This window comes from Cryptotermes secundus, unplaced genomic scaffold, assembly GCF_002891405.2.
Source record: "Cryptotermes secundus unplaced genomic scaffold, Csec_1.0 scaffold156, whole genome shotgun sequence".
Lineage (NCBI taxonomy): Eukaryota > Metazoa > Arthropoda > Insecta > Blattodea > Kalotermitidae > Cryptotermes > Cryptotermes secundus.
Window position 1 is genome coordinate 300,729 of NW_019727089.1, and position 17,930 is coordinate 318,658.

General features: G+C 37.3%; 3 protein-coding genes across 8 annotated transcripts in view; 2 read left to right on the forward strand and 1 right to left on the reverse strand.

Annotated features, from left to right (window-relative positions):
- Nucleotides 1-2,072, forward strand: part of LOC111864302 (bridging integrator 3) — an 18,572-nt gene extending 16,500 nt beyond the window's left edge. Inside the window, exon 4 of the mRNA XM_023851446.2 lies at nucleotides 1,041-2,072. Coding sequence (XP_023707214.1) covers nucleotides 1,041-1,547 — 507 coding nt within the window. The 3' untranslated portion in view covers nucleotides 1,548-2,072. The remainder of the gene's footprint in view (nucleotides 1-1,040) is intronic.
- Nucleotides 1,838-4,989, reverse strand: LOC111864301 (piggyBac transposable element-derived protein 3). Of its 2 annotated transcripts, none has more exons than XM_023851445.2 (2): nucleotides 4,430-4,989; nucleotides 1,838-3,964 (listed from the first exon to the last, which is right to left on the reverse strand). In XM_023851445.2, exon 2 carries the CDS (start codon nucleotides 3,951-3,953, stop codon nucleotides 2,088-2,090), a length of 1,866 nt encoding a protein of 621 aa, XP_023707213.1. In that variant the 5' UTR covers nucleotides 3,954-3,964; nucleotides 4,430-4,989; the 3' UTR covers nucleotides 1,838-2,087. The 2 variants fall into 2 exon arrangements, with proteins under 2 accessions (XP_023707213.1, XP_033607271.1); XM_033751380.1 differs by having other exon boundaries at nucleotides 1,838-3,652; nucleotides 4,099-4,989.
- Nucleotides 4,990-6,729: 1,740 nt separating this feature from the next.
- The window catches only part of LOC111864299 (protein bric-a-brac 1), a 79,409-nt gene continuing 68,208 nt past the window's right edge, over nucleotides 6,730-17,930 (forward strand). For 2 of the 5 annotated variants that reach the window (XM_023851441.2, XM_023851440.2), the window contains exon 1: nucleotides 12,651-12,817. The gene's annotated coding sequence lies outside the window, so the exon portion shown is untranslated. Of the gene's footprint in view, nucleotides 6,954-12,650; nucleotides 12,818-15,581; nucleotides 15,701-17,930 lie in introns of those variants that run through there. The other 3 variants (XM_033751381.1, XM_033751382.1, XM_023851442.2) reach the window with 3 other exon arrangements.

The window sequence follows — 17,930 nt, forward strand, 5'->3', positions numbered from 1 at the left end:
TATTATATTATTATATATTATGTATATTTTTCTTATTAGCTTTCATGGACTTAGCCTGGTCTCAGGTATTTATAAGCCTTGTGTTTTGTGACATCGGTTGTCCAGTGATTGGGGCTAGCTCTTTCTAAGGGACCCAACAGAATAGGTGTATTCCCTCACCTGAGGACGGAAACAGATCCAGTTTCCGAAACGTTGTGTTTTTCTTAGTTATCTTAAAAACCAGGAGGATGGATAAAGTCTGAAAACCTAATATCTCTATATACGTAAATATTAATTTATAGTTCTGACTGATTATATAGATTGAGGCATTTGAAAGGAAATAAATATCCTTCATTCATTTGCATCCACTTCCCGTGCAGGTAGTCTGATCAGGGAAACCACGAACGTTACATTTCATGCAGCACTGGCACCAAATTGTGCTCATAATATGTATCAATGTTCTTCAGTGAATGAGAAAACAGTAATACTACTGCCCTCGAGATACCACAAGGAGCTTAGACAAGCTATGGAACAGTACTGTTTCACAACATGCACACACAGAGCATTTGCAATCATTTGTGTTCTGTGTGTCAGTACGTGTTTGTGGCCATGTATGTGAGAGCATATAGTTATGCTTATAGGTGCAAGTGGGTTAATTTTTCCAAAGCTTCTTAAAACTGAATTCATCACATCCATATGTGAACATAAAGTAAATTTTGTGTTCATACACACATGGTTTGTTTAGAAGAAAATATGTTCATATTGTGATGGGACATAGTTCCTTGATAAGTTTGCTGGGATGTAGGATGTATAGGGTGGAGAAATGTTCTGAACTTTCTTCTATTACTTCTGTGGCAGTTGTCATCATAAGGCACTAATTAGTGAAGTCAGAAAAAGTATGTTATACAACTAATTAGTATTATATGATAAATTTGATAATGATGCATAACTGTCTTGTGTAACATTTAATTTTGTTAAATTTCTTGAATGAAAATAGCAGTGTGTGGGTATATTAGGAAACACACTTTATAGCCACTTTTGCAGTGTATTTTCTTTTCTAGTTGTGTAATTCTGCACGAGATCTCTCATCAGTTAACCAGAGAACATTCATGGAGCCACTAAAGAAGTATGGTGGTACATTCAGTGGTGTTGAGTCAGCATTTCAACGACGTGAACAGTTATCTCAGGAATGGCGTAACCTTGCAGCAAAAGTTCGCAAACTTGAGGAACGGGAACGGACTGCTAGTAATGTTGTGAAACTTGAACGTGAGAAAAGATCCCTTGACGTGGCAGGCAAGGAACTGGCAGCATGTCATGCTTTTCTCCTTTCAGAGTTAACACAGTTTCTAGAGAAGAGGACTGATTACTTTCGGCCAACGCTTCAAGCTCTATTGAGATCGCAGCTTGACTACTATGGAAGTACTACCAGACTCTTCACTCACCTTATACCTGCTACCAGTGCTAATGAAGGTTCACCATCATCATTATCTGTTTCAGATTCAGAATTTGAGGCTAGTATTAACAGCAAGCTTGGTTGCATCCGAGCTCTATCCATTGTAAAAACATAAGGTATGACATAGCTAATATAGAATCAATATTCTTCTCCCACATCACAGAAGGTCTTTCTGATCCATACGATAGTTTTAAGTAACGTTTTAATTCTCTGCCATTCTTCTGGTTTTCTAATATTGGAATAAGTTCTGAAAATTCACTTGATTTTAATGACAGCTGAAATAAAGGTTCCAGTACCAGATATGGCAAGACTAGAATGATACAAATATGCAGCCAACATATAAATCAGATGAGAAAGTCAGACCTGAATTTTTTCTGGAGGAAGGAAATTTTTTTTTATGCTCTAATGCTCTTAGGTGATTTTTTAATGATTTTAGAAGCAAGATTTATAAAAATATATGTACCCGTTTTCAAAATATACTTGGTACACAATTGTGTACACTGGGTCTCAATCAACACTGAAATCATTGTAGACAAAAAAAATATTTTTATTTGGTGCATTTAAATGTGAACTCTTTTACACATACAATAGATATAAAATTCACCATGTTTTAGTTAACAATAAAATGTGTCGAGAATTATGTTCATAATGTCTTTTAATTTAAATGAAATGAACGGAAACAGTTCTTTTCCTTTGACAAACAAAGACGTACATTACATTTTTCACATTTTACTCTCGAACGTCCCTTGCATTCTGGAAATTTGCACCTAGTAGGCAGTGCACCATTTTCATGAAGAGGCCAGTGTTGTGCTCCGTCGTACTGAATCTCTTCAGGAGGCCTAGTTTCTCCTCGTAGCCTTTGAACAGGAGTATCTGGAGGTGTGGCAGATGGTCGACCTCTTTTTTTATTGGGGATATCCTTCCCACTTAACACCAGAACATCAGCCAGTCTTATACGGAAATGTAGGAGATCCATTATTTTCTTCGTTGGTAGACCAATTTCTCTGGCACTTGTCCTGTATTCCAGCCAACTCTGTACCACAGCAAAATCAACAGCATGGAAAATTGCTCTGAGTGTCCATTTCTTGGATTTTATAAAAATTCTGTAATATGACATCAATTGATCAAAAAGATCAACTCCACCCATGCCATGGTTGTAGAGTTTTACAATCTCTGGTCGATTGATAGTAACATATTTATTTTGTTTCTTGTCCCAGCATTCAACTTTGTCAGTTTCTCCTTTCCCAATAAAATTTGAACCTAGAACAACTGTTTTGTTGTCAACCCATTTTACCAGTGTTATGTCATCTGTGCTGCAAATTTCTTCTGAAAATCCTCTTTCCTTCTTCAGTGCCTCCTTGTCCGGCATTAGAGGAGGATTAGCAAAACGGTTGACTCTGACAGTTCCAGCAGCACAGATGTTTTCTTGTTTCAATGCTTGGAAAAGCTTGTATGAGGAAAAAAAATTATCAGAATATATCTTATGCCCCATTTCTTGTTTTATTCTCTGGGCTAACTGTAAAACTACTGTTGGTCCTTGCCCAAATGCCTTCAACAAAGATTCTTGAAATTCAGTTGATGCTCCCTGATAAAGAATAAAATCATAAGCTTGTCCACTCTTACCACATAACATGTACATTTTGATACCCCATGGAGTTGGCTTGCCCTTCACATACTGTTTTACAGAGAGCCGCCCTGTAAATGGGATCATTGCCTCATCAACTGCTAACTCTTCCTCCGCAGGTAACTCTAGACATCTGTTACGCAGGGCAGTATATATAGGCCAAACTTTATAAAACCTGTCTTTATTGTCAGCTGGTATATCCATGTTGTTAACAAGGTGCAAATTTGTTCTCACTTGGAAGAACCTGTCTCTGGACATACTGTCTAAGAATAATTGCATTTTCAATGTCGTGTCCCAAAACATTCGAACTCTGGGAAATTTTAGAGTTCCCATAATTATATGAAGTCCAAACAATGTTTTGAGTTCTGCTGGTGTAGTTTGTTTGAAATTGCTAATCTCTCCACTTTGCAATGCATATATGTTTGTCATATCAGCCATAGTGCAGAAGAGGTCATCAGGAATGTACTTACTGAAATAAGTTGAAGGAGAAAGCAACTCCTGGTCTTCAATATGTTGTTCCCATTCAGAATATGAATCCAATATAGAAATTGGGCGATGACGCCACTTGATGTCCTTTTTTTCTGATAAAATGTATTTTAAATCACTAATTTCATTGTTAGTAACTAGATCACTTTCTTGAATATCGCTATTGTTGTTGTCATTGTCATTACACACATCACTTTCATTATTTGGCATTATCTGGTAATCGGTTTCTTCCCTGTTTATTTTGTCAGCCCCCACTCTCACTTTTTTTTCTCTTGAAGTACAGGAAGACTGTACCTCAGGAACTGTTTCTTCATCTGACGAAAAATCTAAATCTGACACCTCCCCATTCATCAACATCTCTAAAATGGCATCTGCATCTTGCTCCATGTTGAAATACTGTTTTTTGGACATGATGAACAGAACTGAAAAATTAAACAATCACAAATAATAATCTCAGTAGTAGTATTTTTCTGTGCATAAAAATATACAGTAGGCCTAACTACGTTGTCGATAACTGGAGCTTGAATCCTGTGCTAACTTTCCTAATTGTAACTTATTATAACAATTACCAGTAATACAACAGACTTGTCTATTTTGAAGAAATCCCAATCAAAACTCATAAAAATTGTTAGGATAACAAAGAAACAGTTACAACAAGCACTTCACATCAAGTAAACACAAAAGTTCTAGGTTATGTCACATATTGTTTACTATACTGCCTGAGACCTCATGGTTACGATTGTACACTGAAAATCGTTGCTTCTTTTTATGGACTAAAATAATTAGTTTTGAAATATTCACTGTTGTAATAAATAAACTGATCATTTAATAATTTGCATGCAAAATAACAATAATAACATTCAATTATACAGTGGAATATAACTTACCAACCACAATCGTGTATTCTGCAGATCACAAGCTGCGCAAGCTGCTGTGCACTGCCACATTCACTTGTTGATATTTTTATAGTGCTGCACAACAGATGGCAGCACTTGGTGCATAATGAAAAGATTGAACTTTCACAAACGTGTACATGAGGTTTACATTGAGGAAACATTTTTCTGTTGCAGCTAAGACACAGTAAAAATTAATGTACACAATTGTAGCCAGTGGGTCTGAAAGGGTGTGGTGTCCAAACATTGTATCTGAAAGAATAACTTCTTTCTAGTAAACCACATACCATTAATCCAAGCTCATCTTAGGGTAAACAAAGCAGAATTAAGAATTAATGCACAGTATATAGCAAGGATAATCAGGTCACTGTTTACATAATACGGTGCCAAAAAAATGAATAAAATTGGATGCACGGATTTCTCAGGGCCTTGTACACAGACATATCATGATAGTGAAAAACATGTAAGTCGCTTATTAATTTACACAATATTAATATTGTAGCATGTCTTGTCTACTGTGGACACCGTTCAGATTGTTAATTGGTTTTATTAACGACCTACAAGTCATAACTATAATTAATTAAAACACTGTTGCAGGTTTACAGAATTTACAAACCCTACACACTAATCTATTCACTCTATCTTCAGTAGTCTTCACTTATTTACAGTATAACACAGGAGCTATACAGTGTCACTGAATTACACAAAAATTGGTTAATATTCCATAAATTAACTTCCATCTAAATATAATTTTTGGTTATAATTCGATAAATTATGTTGTAGTTGTAAGTTTTGAGGTTTTCACGGCGATGACAATGAAGAGAGTCNATCTTTCAGAAATATGTGAAAAATCCTTAAATAAAGGCGAAATCCACAAAAAATATGATCAAAATATTTTAAATTAACTTGAAATCTTTCACAAATTTATTGAAATTCCTCATATTAAATTGATATCGTCCAAAAATGAGTTAATATTATTTCAGTTAGCTTTAAATCGTCAAAAATAGGTTAGAATTTATTAAATAAAAGTAAAATCCCCAAGAATATTGTTAAAGATCTGTAATTTAGCCTGAAATATTAAAAATATTGTTTAAAATTCCTTAAATTAGCTTGAAACCGCTCAAATATTGGATACAATTCTTGTAATTAACCTGAAATGCTTCACAAATTTGATAAAATTCCTTAAATAAAAGTGAAATTGCCAAAAATTATGTCAAAATTTCTTAAATTATCATGTAATCAAGCAAAAATATTTTAAATTTCACTATTGAACTTGAAATTGTCAAGAATTTTTCGTTAAAATACCATTAATTAGGTTGTAATTGCCTTCTCAGTTATCACAAACTACCACTGATTATCACACTTAAATTCTTCTAATCACGCTTTCAGTTCTTCTTCCTCCCGTGGCTGCTTCGACTGACTGACTGTCTTCTGTTCTGCCCAATACTTGCTCCTTAGTTATTCTAGTTTCTCTTATAAACCCTCAATTGGACAGGTAGAAAATGCAGCTTGCTTCACTGTTGCGTGATGCCGTGTTTACAGAGGTGTTGGTTGGCAACGCTGCCAAGAGTTGTTTACTGCCGCATAGCAACCAGTGTGGTTTGGCTCGGCACAGCACAGAGAAACACCACTTTCCTTATTGTTGCATAACCTCTTTCCACTGTTGTGTAACGTGGCAACCCGACTGTTTATCAAGAGTCTGTCTTCGTGGTAACTCGTTCCACATCCTGTTGTCCAACAGTGGTTTGACATGTCGCAATATTTATAGACAATAGTCTGCTTTGTAAGAGAAATGTGTCAATTTTATCAGCCAGTGTACACCCTACTGTCAGAATTTGAACATGAATGCAGTACTTAATTCTTCCACATGTATGATGTTAAACATGTTCCTGTGCCTAAGCACTTCAGCATTGTGGCATACTGGACACCTCTAGCTTTACCATAAACTGAATTTGAGTCGTAGACAATTATATTTCATTTCTTTACTTAGACTATTTCAAAACAAAAACCTGAATATTGTAGGGTTCTCTGTATGTGGTAGAACAATTCTGTCAATTACAGCACACAGAACTTCCAACTATAACAGTAAAGTGGTTAACGTGGAAATCAGGATGTGCCCCCATACTTGACATTTTACCACATAATCACTACTTTAAAGTTCAAAACCTGCATACAGATTTTATGAATAACTCAACCTAAAGATAAAGTTGTCCCTATCTTAACTAATTAAGCACTATGCCATGAAGATACATATATGGGGAAGTGGATGTATAGATCCACGCTTTCTTGACCTTAGCACTAGTTGGAGGTGAGTGGTCAGCTTCACTCCCAGGCTGCTTTAGCCCCAGGAAAAGTCAGTTGCTATACTGAATGCGCTATCCTGACTCTTTGTAACTCAACCTAATGTCATCAGATATTGGAAGATGTACCAGATATGAAATCCTCTTGTGAAGATGTTCATTTCAATGTATGCTGTGAAGAATAAATAAACTATAGCAGAAGTTTATTTACAGTAGAGGTAAGATGTAATTCTCTTTTGTTCATTCATTCATTTATTGTATATTCCATAAATCCATATACATAGATATAGAACCAGTCACATAGAGTTAATATAGTACAATAAATATTATAATAGATAAAAAACATGTGTTAAATTTACAGTCTTACATCACTATACATAAAATTATGCAATATTAAAATTGTTTATGTTATTATCCTTATTTCTAGGCAAATTTGTTACTAAAGAATTCATCACATGTATAAAAAGAGTTCTGCAATAAAAATGTTTTCTCATTTTAATTGTTATGAACTTTTAGTATTATTTTTCTGATTTTTATTCAGTTCTCACTCTGAAAGCTTTATAGCTGACAAATTAACATAGCTTACTACAGTAGTGTGTGTAGTGATATCCTCACTAATTAACAAAATTATTGTACACGGAATTACTGGGTTTATGGACTTTTTCCATCGTCCGGAAATCTAGAATTCTGGACGATGGAAAAAGTCCAAAACCCCAGTAAATCTGTGTCATCCACCATTGTCAGAACCCTTTAAAATTATTGTATTCTGACATGTTCACCAGTTCTGAAGTTGTGTGGTCTTATAAGGGCAGGTACCTTAAATAGATTTGCTGGATAGAGGGCCTCCTAAGCATTGATCTTTACCACTGCTTGTGAACAAAAAATGTGTTCAAGTCATGTGCCACATTTTACAAGATTAACAAGTATAATACTGAGACTGAAGGTTCTCAAAGCCATGACTTGAGATTACATTTGACACAGTGTCACATCCTGGAAGAATGTAATACAGGTATTATGATTTTCTGAAGGCATACCAGTTCATCTTTCAAAAACATATTAACAAACTCCATATTCCTTATTATTATTCTGATTTAATTAAGAATGTAGTCAAATAAATACTATGTAAGATTTGAGGCTTTCACGGCGGTGACTATGAAGAAAGCAGTCTTCTGGGATTTACACGGTGCCAAATCCCAGAAGACTGCTTTCTTCAAATAAATACTAATTCACATATTTCCATTGAACCCATTATGAATGGAATGTTATTGGAAGTTCTCTGTTGGAACTCTTAGATTTCATTTCATTAACAGTAAGAGAAATCACTAGGGAGAGTAAGGCATAGGCTAGGGGGTATATTAAAGTTGGTGCTTAAAGAAATAGAGTGTGAGGGTATGGATAAGAGTCATCTTGCCCTGAATGGGGTCTGAGCACATTAATGAACCTTCAGATTTCATAAAATGCACGGAGTTTCTCAACCACGTGAAAGACTATCAGACAAGACAGTTTACCTTTCTTTCCTTCACAGATGCAAACATACACAGGTAAGATGTGGAATATAGTGTCACGTGTATGAGTGTGACTATTAGATGGTTTGGCTTGGTAATTGGATTTATTGACCACCTATATACACCACTTGGAACTACATAAGCATTAGACACGGTTTGATGAGGGATATTCAAAAGTATTAGATGAAAGGAAACTAGCCAAATTTCAGTGGTTACAGATCAGAGCCACATAAATTGACACTGTCTGAAAAATTTAAGGCATGAAACTTGTAGACATTTCAGGAACAAAAACAGTAATTTAGTGTGTTGCACCACTATTAATTAGCACACTTTCATAAAATGATTGAACTCTCCATGACTTGAGTGCGGTAATAGATGTGCTAATATGGTATTAAAATTTCATTTCATTTTATATAGTGGATAACTTTTATGTACAAAGTTAGATAAGTTGAATTGTTAAATCCCTTTATTAATTCAAAATATTAGCTATATTTATAATCCTTTAAATTGTTACCTTGTAATATTTATATTTATTTGTTAATCTTATATTTATTTTTGACAGACTCTTTTTATGACTGCATGTTCCTTGACTTCCTCTATATCCTACGGTTTTACCAGCCTGGAGTAACAGAAAGAAATGAATGAATGAATAAATAATAAACTTGAATATAGAAATTAGAATTTTAACAGTTTTAAATGTGTTAAAGTATATACTGTATGGATTTAGGGAGGTAAATATGATGCTGATATTATAAATTTAATGGATCATAGGTGTGTAATTTTTTACTGTATTTGTTTTAGTTAATATGGGTATTTTATATGAAATGGTGTAAATACAAGTTTTATAGTAGGTTATTTTTTAAGTATGTCTATTAAATGAAATCTTGTTAAATTCTTTTGCCCTATAATATTATCTATATTTATAGATTGATGTAAGTGTCTTTGTTTTATTGACTCGTGCAATTTTGTGTATGCATGTTTCATGTGTCTGTATTCAAAAGGACTATTTCCACATCCTGGTTTGCTAACCTGTATGGATATATATGGAATAATAAAGAAAGAATGAATGAAAGCGAATGCGTGTAGTTAAAAATCAACAAGCTTGCGGCACAAATTAAGAACATTAGAAATAGAGAGGTATAAATAAATTTAAGAAGGTATACCAACCTAGAACTAACTTGGTTAAGGGATGACAACAGTGATCTGCTTGCAGATTCACATCATTTTGATTCAGATCCTTCCATCTATTCAAACATTTTGAGTAAGTGGAAAGATTACTTTTCTTTGCTAGTGACTGTACATGCAGTTAGTAACGTTAAGCAGGTGGTAGTACATATTGGTGCTATTAGTACCTGAGGCTGGTCCCTTTTATGTTGTAACTGCTACTGCAAAGTTGGAAAAGTATGAATCACCAGGTATTGATTAAATTCAAGCAGGAGATAAAACATTACATTCTGAAATCCATAAACACATTAAGTCCATTTGGAATAAAGAAGAATTGTCACAGCATTGGAAGGAGTCTATTATTTTGTCTGTTTACAAGGGGGGTGATAAAACTGACTGTAGTGATTATAAAAGGATATCATTGTTATCAATTTTGTACAAAGTTTTATCCCACATCCTTCTCAAAAGGTTTAAGTCCATACATAGATGAAATTACTGGGGATCATTAGTGTGGGTTTTGTTGTAATACATCACCTACTGATCAGACTCTTTGCATTCATCAGATACTGTAGAAGAACTGGAGTAAAATGAGACAATACAGCAGCTATTCGTGGACTTCAGGAAAACCCATGATTCAGTCAGGAAGGAAGGAAGTATTGTACAGTATTCTTATTGAGGTTGGCATAGCCATGAAACTGTGTAGTTTGGCTAATTAAAACATGTTTAAATGAAAGCTATAATAAAGTCTGTGCATGTAAATATTGTCTTAAGCTTCTTCTGTTCAGAGTGGTGATGCTTTATTGCCATTACTTTTGACCTTTGATTTAGACTATGCCATTAGAAGGATTTAAAAAACAGAGTGGAACTGGAATTGAATATGACACACTGGCTTCTGGTTTATGTTATGTAAATTATTGGGGGGATAACATAAATACCATAAAGAAAAACAAGTTCTAGTGTACACTGGTCTAGAAGGCTGGTCTAGAAGTAAACACAAAGAAAATTAAGTGTATGTTGGTGTCCTGTCACCAGAATGCAGGACAAAATCGTAACAGACAGATAGATGATAGATCATTCAAAAGTGTGGTGAAGTTCTAATATTTAGGAACATCAGTAAACCAAAATTTCATTCATGAGGAAATTAATATCAAGTTATATTTGGTAATGCTTCCCACTGTTCAGAACCTTTTGTCTTCTCATCTTCTCATCTCATTTGTCAGTGTCTGTACTAGTCTCGTTCCTTCTGATGTTCCTAACAAAACGCTACCATGTATGCTACATACCCGAGCCATCTCAATCTGACTTCATCATTCTAAAGATATCTGGCAAGGAGAACGTTACGAAGATCATCATCCAATTTTCTTCAGCTGATTATTTCACGCCTTTGTCCAAATATTCTCCTCAGCACCCTCAGTCTATATTCTTCCTTTAATGTGTGAAGCCAAGTTTCATACCCATACAAACTCTGATTTTTCCTTCAGGTTTGTATGGGTATGAAACTTGGCTTGACACATTAAGGGAAGAATATAGACTGAGGGTGCTGAGGAGAATATTTGAACAAAGGCGTGAAATAATCAGCTGAAGAAAATTGGATGATGATCTTCGTAACGTTCTCCTTGCCAGATATCTTTAGAATGATGAAGTCAGAATGAGATGGGTCGGGTATGTAGCATACATGGTAGAGAAGAGGAATGCATACAGCATTTTGGTAGGAACATCAGAAGGAACGAGACTACTACAAACACTGACAAATATGGGATCATAATATTAAAATGGATATTAGAAAAATAGGGTTGAGGGTATGTGCTTGAACAGTCAGTCTCAGGATAGGGAGTAGTGGCAGGCTTTTGTAAACATGACAGTGAATCAGGTTTCATAAATAAGTTGGGATGTACTTGAGTGGGTGAGCAGTTACTGGAGTTTCAAAGAATCTTCTTCATGGAGTTGGTGTTCAGAAGGTGAGAAAACACATTCACCCTTATAAAGTGACCATGTGTGTGGCCCTTATGAAATTCAAGCGACTGATAAACAATTATCTTTGTTGTTCTCTTGTGTCACCATAGAGATTACTGGACACCTGACACCTGTCTACCAAACTGCATGACAGATGTTGAATTCGGCGGTTAGTACTTTACACAGTACAATGACATAACACTCCACAAGACAAAAATTTGAGAAATATTTACTGCTGATACAGGAGGAAATATTGCCCGTCTGCATCTGAAATTCAGGCAGAGCACATATAAATGGAAATCATTTGAGGCTCTGTGCTACACATTGGAACGTCATGGGTTTAATTCCTGATGTCATTGGATTTTTTAATTGACCAAACCCAGCTGCACTATGACCTTGAGATTGACTCAGCCTCTAACAGAAGTGAGTACCAGGAATCTTCTGGGGAAAAGGGCGCCCGGTGCATAAGGTTGATGACTTCACCGTAGTCTGTGAGCCGCATGTCTTAAGAGTGGGAGCCAAGACATCTCATAAGACTATGGATAGTTTACCTTTTATTACCTTGATTACTTGGCAGGGATTGCAGGTGCTTGTGTGTGTTCCTTCACATTATTGGCTAAAGCAATCACCTTCCTTAGTCATACACGACTAGTTTACTTGCTTGCTAGTGAATTTGCTGGCATGCAGCGGGTAAACATGAAAATTTAATAACTCTCCATCGCTCACTTTTTAGTGAATAAATTGGCCCACTACTTATCTCGCCTAATTACGTCAGGCCGGTCACAGTAGCCGAGCGGTCTAAGGCATGCAATGTCTTCGCTCGCTCGGAAGCCGGGATCATGGGTTCGAATCCCACTCAGGGCATGGATGTTTGTGTGCGTTTTTCTGTGTTTGTCTACAGGTAGAGGCCTTGCGACGAGCTGATCACTCGCCCAAGGAGTCCTACCACATGTGTAAGATTGAGAAAAACCGAAGTGAACGGAGTTCATGGAGGTAGGCCTAGGCCCACTGGGGCTGTAGCGCCAAGGAAAAAAAATTACATCAGGCTCGTTTTCTGATAGTTTACACGCTGCTAATAAGCAAGTAAACCAGCTTCCTGAAATCCACGTTGTACACACAATTGACTCGTACTTTTTAAATTGACTTTCTATAAAAAAAAAAATAGCGTTTAACATAGTGTGAATAGGTGGAAAAAATATACATTGTTTGTATACCTTGTGTCTATCTTGTACTTGTTGTCCACCTCATTCCAAAGTCATAACCGTCATAACGTTATTTCATTTCAGCTCTGTACGACTTTTCGCACGGAGTAGGCCATGGAATATATGAGCCGAGCATCGTTAGGCAGACCGCCCACCAAACTTGCGCAAATCTGACGTCATTAGAAATTACGCTGGCGTCATTTCTAGCGTTGTGTTACTTGAATAATAGGAAAATAGCATAAAGTGAAGTTTTTGGAGGTAATAGAGTTTTTGGTTTCCTTAACATGCGATTAGCTTTGAGAAGTGTGTGTTGTTGTATGTAACACTTTATAATGACAAAACTGTATGCTAATCCTTGAGTAGATTTTTCAGACAGCTTGTCTGCCCATCCCCCACTTATTAGTAAATATGAGTAAGCTAGGTCAAAAAAAAATATTGTTTATATATAAATAAATATAGTGCGTCAGACATAGGACGTATTTTATCGGTTACTTATAAGGTGTAGTGACAGTGCAGTGGAGGTGTTATCAGCAATATTTACGGCGGTGTGTTGACAGACAGGCGTGATATTTTTCTGGTTTGTTAGAATTTATTATAACGGCGTTGCAGTTATATTATTGCAGGATATTATTCAATAACAGAAATAAACGACCCAAGAAAATTAGGCCACTGTATACATAGAATTTTTTTGTAAATTAAAGTAACGTTTGCAAGGTTAGTTTTATGTCGTACGTTCCATAATGGTGCATTACAGGTAACAGAATTAGTATGTTCAGATTAAAATTAGGGCTTGATAGAAAAATACCAGTATACTGTGCTTTTTAAATTCTAATAAAGGTGTAAAATTTAGTGGCTTATGGTAGTCTGAATACATAACAAATACACTTGCCATAAATTGGTCCACAGTCACGGTTGTTGATTCAGAGGAGAAACGTTGGGTGCACAGTTCCATCTGTGCTGAATAACACAAGCTAGTTGTTCACCTTGTAACGAATTTTTCTAGCCTTTTGGTGTGGTGATGCTGGACTCTCATAGTGAATACTTGCCTTATCTCGTAGTGTACATTTTAGACACATCTCAAAATTATTTTCTGCAAGTCTTGACATTCATTAGCCTAATTCCTCTTCTGCTTCTTCATTAGCTAAAAAGTAAAGTAAAATTAAATGTATTCCTATAACAGGCGTTTGAGGCCCATAGGATTGTGAGATGTTGAGGTTCCCACATTTTCTAGACAGTCGGCTCATAGATGGCAGTAAGATTGTCAGACCTATGCGCAGGCCTCCCTTTACCACCAAGAATATTCCAAGAATACTCCTGGTACTCATTTCTGTTAGAGGCTGAGTTGACCCCAGCGCCATAGTGCTCCTGGAAGGATTAGGTAAATTGAAAAAAATCCAATGGCCTCGTCGGGATAAGATCCCGAAACCTTCCGGCTTGTAGCATAGTTCCTCAACTAACTACGCTACCGCGTGCTAGCAGATTTTACAAATTGCACGTGTTCATATTTTTGTGTCAGAATACTCTCATAGTAATCCAGATCAGATTCCTATGCAGTTTCCATACTTGAGGGCAATGAGATGCAAGTTTTCATAAACAGGTTTCTTGAAAATTATGGTTGCCTGGTTGCCAGTGGCAACAAATCAAGATTTGGCTTGTTCAATTCTGGCACTCTCACTTGGTCATTTGTATCACACAGGAAGTGGTGAACCTCATCGAAAGAAGTTAAGATTGACATAATGATTTGTAATAATTTATCTCTCGAGTAAATTTAAGTTTTTCCATTATTATATGTCATTAATATGAGTGCAGCAAGGTAACACCCTTTTCTGGTGACCAGAATATTTGTTTGGCTACTGGATCTTCAAGGAATATTCACATCCAGGCTTTAAACAGTTTGTGTATTCAATAGTAGTCATTCCATTTTTGATCTTTAAACACTTCTAAGATTTGAGTTATGCACATTGTTTCTTCAAAAGCAAGTTTTAAGAAGTTGTACATTTTGCTTAGTTTGAAATAGAACTGAAGTATATGCACTGTTCTTTAAAGTTTATCATTGTTTGAAAAACATGTTGCATTTAGCAAGCAGTGTTACTTCATAATGCATCATTTCTAAATAACACATCCTACAGTTTTTAAAATAATCACAAACAGTTTAGCAAATTGTATTCTGCTGTTGTTTAGCAGTGTCATTTTGTATATGCAGCCAGTCCAGAAAATATTGGTGGAAAATAGTGGAACAGATGTAGAATTAAATGATGCATGCATGTGAACTGTTGTTGCACACGCCACGTTGATAATTATCGAGAAATTCATAGATGTATCTCTTTGTGAAAATGAAAAGTAATGAATGAAACAATGACAGAGGAACGGTTTTTGTGTAGTTAAGAAAAGGCCAATGGTGCTTGTGAAAGTAAAGTAAAGAGAGAACATAAAGTTGTCATCTAAAGAGAATCTAGATTATTCTCAGTTAAAAAGGTAAAGCTATCCATGTAACAGGCCGTGGAAGCCCGTAGGGTAGTAAGACGTCAGCATAATATAAACCATGGTGTGATGAAGAATACTGTCAAATAATGGATAATATGAAACAGTATAAATTGCAGTGGTTGCAGAATCTGGGCCAAATGAACAATGTAAAATGTTAAAACTAGTACGTATTTCAGGAAGAGGAGGGGGGGGGATCTGAAGAAAGGCAGTAATGTGCTTGGGAGAAACACTGAGAGCAGACATGTCAGAGACTTATGTAGCAGCATAAATGAATTGAAGGTGGACCATGACTGTAAAATGAATTAGATTCCCACAGTATTCTGAATAGTGGAAACATTCCTTCAGTCTGTCATTAAAGTCATCTACATGAAAATGAAATTGTATCTTTGTGAAGCTGTGGCTTCCACAGTGTCAGGAGCACTCCCTATTGCTTTATCTGGTAACCCAGTAAATTCATTTTATTTTCTATCTTCTGAAGGATATCACAAAATATAAGCCTTTTACAAAACTGTGACTATTTTGCCTGCTTGTTCCACAGATGAAATACTTGATACTGGCAGGGGAACATGTAGAATGTACCATAGCAGTATGTGAAGATTTCTGGTAACATTGTTTAGCTGAATGTCAACAATCTTGGTCTGTCCCCCAACTGCTCACGTGGGTATAAGCATTATTATGGTAACATCCCTTCCACCAACTTACAGACTCCATCATAGGGTCCTGTTCTAGTATTGATGTAATATTCTACCATTTGGTTCATTATGTTTTAGTCTTGCATGTTGGTAGTAGGTTGAACTGTTTAAAAATTTCCTGTGAAAAGTGAATTCCTTGCTACTGTGATCCTCACAGTGGGTTGTATGTAATCAGTGAAAAGAAAGTCCGTCTGTCATATTAAATATATTGTAACGTGTTGGCAATCCAGAAGAGTCACTTCCATGGAAACACCAGAATAGACCGTCGCATAGGAAACAACAATCGCTCTATTGTAGTTCCAACACCGAATCTCCACGGTTACGACGAATACGCGAAGTGTTCCCACAGAGACAACACAATAACAATGGTTCATTGCGTAGGAAACGCAGAACCAACAAAGCATCGTTTCCACCGCTATAACAGAGGGTTCGTTGCATAGCAGCGACCAAGGTTATATAGCGGGGTTGAATGCATTCGCACAGTCAGTCTTGGAATAGCCATCTTAGAAGTCAGTCTACATCGAGCCGTCTAAGAAGTGAGTCTTCATCCAGCCTTCTTAGAAGCCAGTCTTGGAACAACCGCTAGAGCAGAGAGTCCAGTACCGCCGGGACATTGTAAGCAGTAGTTGTAACACTGCAAGTGATGACAATTGTAAAGCGTGTGAGTGTATAAGTGAAGAACAATAAAGGTTCTACGGAATTCGAGACCCACGTGAATTTATTTGTAGCGTGACACACAAAACACGCTACACTGGTGTCAGAAGTGGGATAAGACTTATACACGTGACCAACAAGATTCGAACTTAAACACCCACAAACGAATTTTTGTGCATCGAGTACTTCACTGATATAACATGGAGATGCAGCAGATGATGGAACTGCTGCTGAAAGAATTCAGAGCCACCAAAGAAGATTTCCTGGCTAAATTGGATGTCAACGAGGCCAATAGAAAAGCTGACATGGAGGAAAGGAAGGCGGAGAAGAAAGAATTGCTGGCCTTAATGGAGGCAAACCAAATAAGGCCGACGCCACAAAGAGATGATGGCCGATTGGAAAGCATGGTGAGAAATGGCCGCCATGTGAGCCAAGAAGTTGACAGACGATACGAACGCCTGGGGGGAGGAGAGGAGAACTAGCCGCAAGAAGATAGTGCCTGAAACGGAAGAAGAAATGACTGCCTACCGGGAAATGGAGGCACATCAAGAAGAAGAGCCAACCTCCGTAGAAACGAAACCTGAGGTGGCAGAGCATCAAGAAGTCCCCGTAGATGACGCCCCGAGAATACCGGTCGGAGAACCAAAGGAGAGGCGTAGGGACCAAGGACTGGCCGCGGAGCGCCGCCGCCAGAAAGCAAAGGATTTGCAACGGGAAAGTCGTGGACCCCAGATGAAATTGGCCGTCACCCGAGAGAAAGCGGCACGGCGAACGCCAATAGACAAGAGGATGTCCCGTCATGCGACAGTGGCACGACGCAAGAGAGACATCATGAAGAAGAATCTTACTCGGGGAGCTGGCGGACTCCCGAGGAAGCAACTGACCATGGCCGACAACAAGATAACCCGCCACGCAAATGTGGTACAGTACAAGAGACCCAGATCTCAGGGAGGCCGGTTTGGGTTACGCTCAAGCCCACATAAGGATGGGTCAGAATGGAGACGAAAGGAAATCGAACGCAAGAGGACGGCAGAAGAATCCGCCATGAAGGGCATCAAAAGTTGGACACTGTGGAGGGGTCGACCCCCTCCAAAACGGAAAAAGGGAAACGGCCCTTATGGGAGGAACTGGTAAAGTACCGGCCTCCCCAACAAGGATGCATGAAGAATGAAAGTGAAGGATGAATGTGAGACAACAAGATCGGCAAATTTTCGGCTATGGAAGTGCTCAGGACAAGCACAACTGAAGAGAGGGGCGGATGCTGCAAAACGAACGGCGCAATAAGACGCGCAAAGGACACCAAGGCCGAATGCAGACGTTGCCAGCAGAACACCGCGGAATCGACCGAGGGAGAACCTTTAGGCTGTTCGGGGATGAACAACCTTTAGAAGGGAGCAATGTAACGTGTCGGCAATCCAGAAGAGTCACTTCCATGGAAACGCCAGAATAGACCGTTGCATAGGAAACAACAATCGCTCTATTGTAGTTTCAACACCGAATCTCCATGGTTACGACGAATACGCGAAGCATTCTCACAGAGA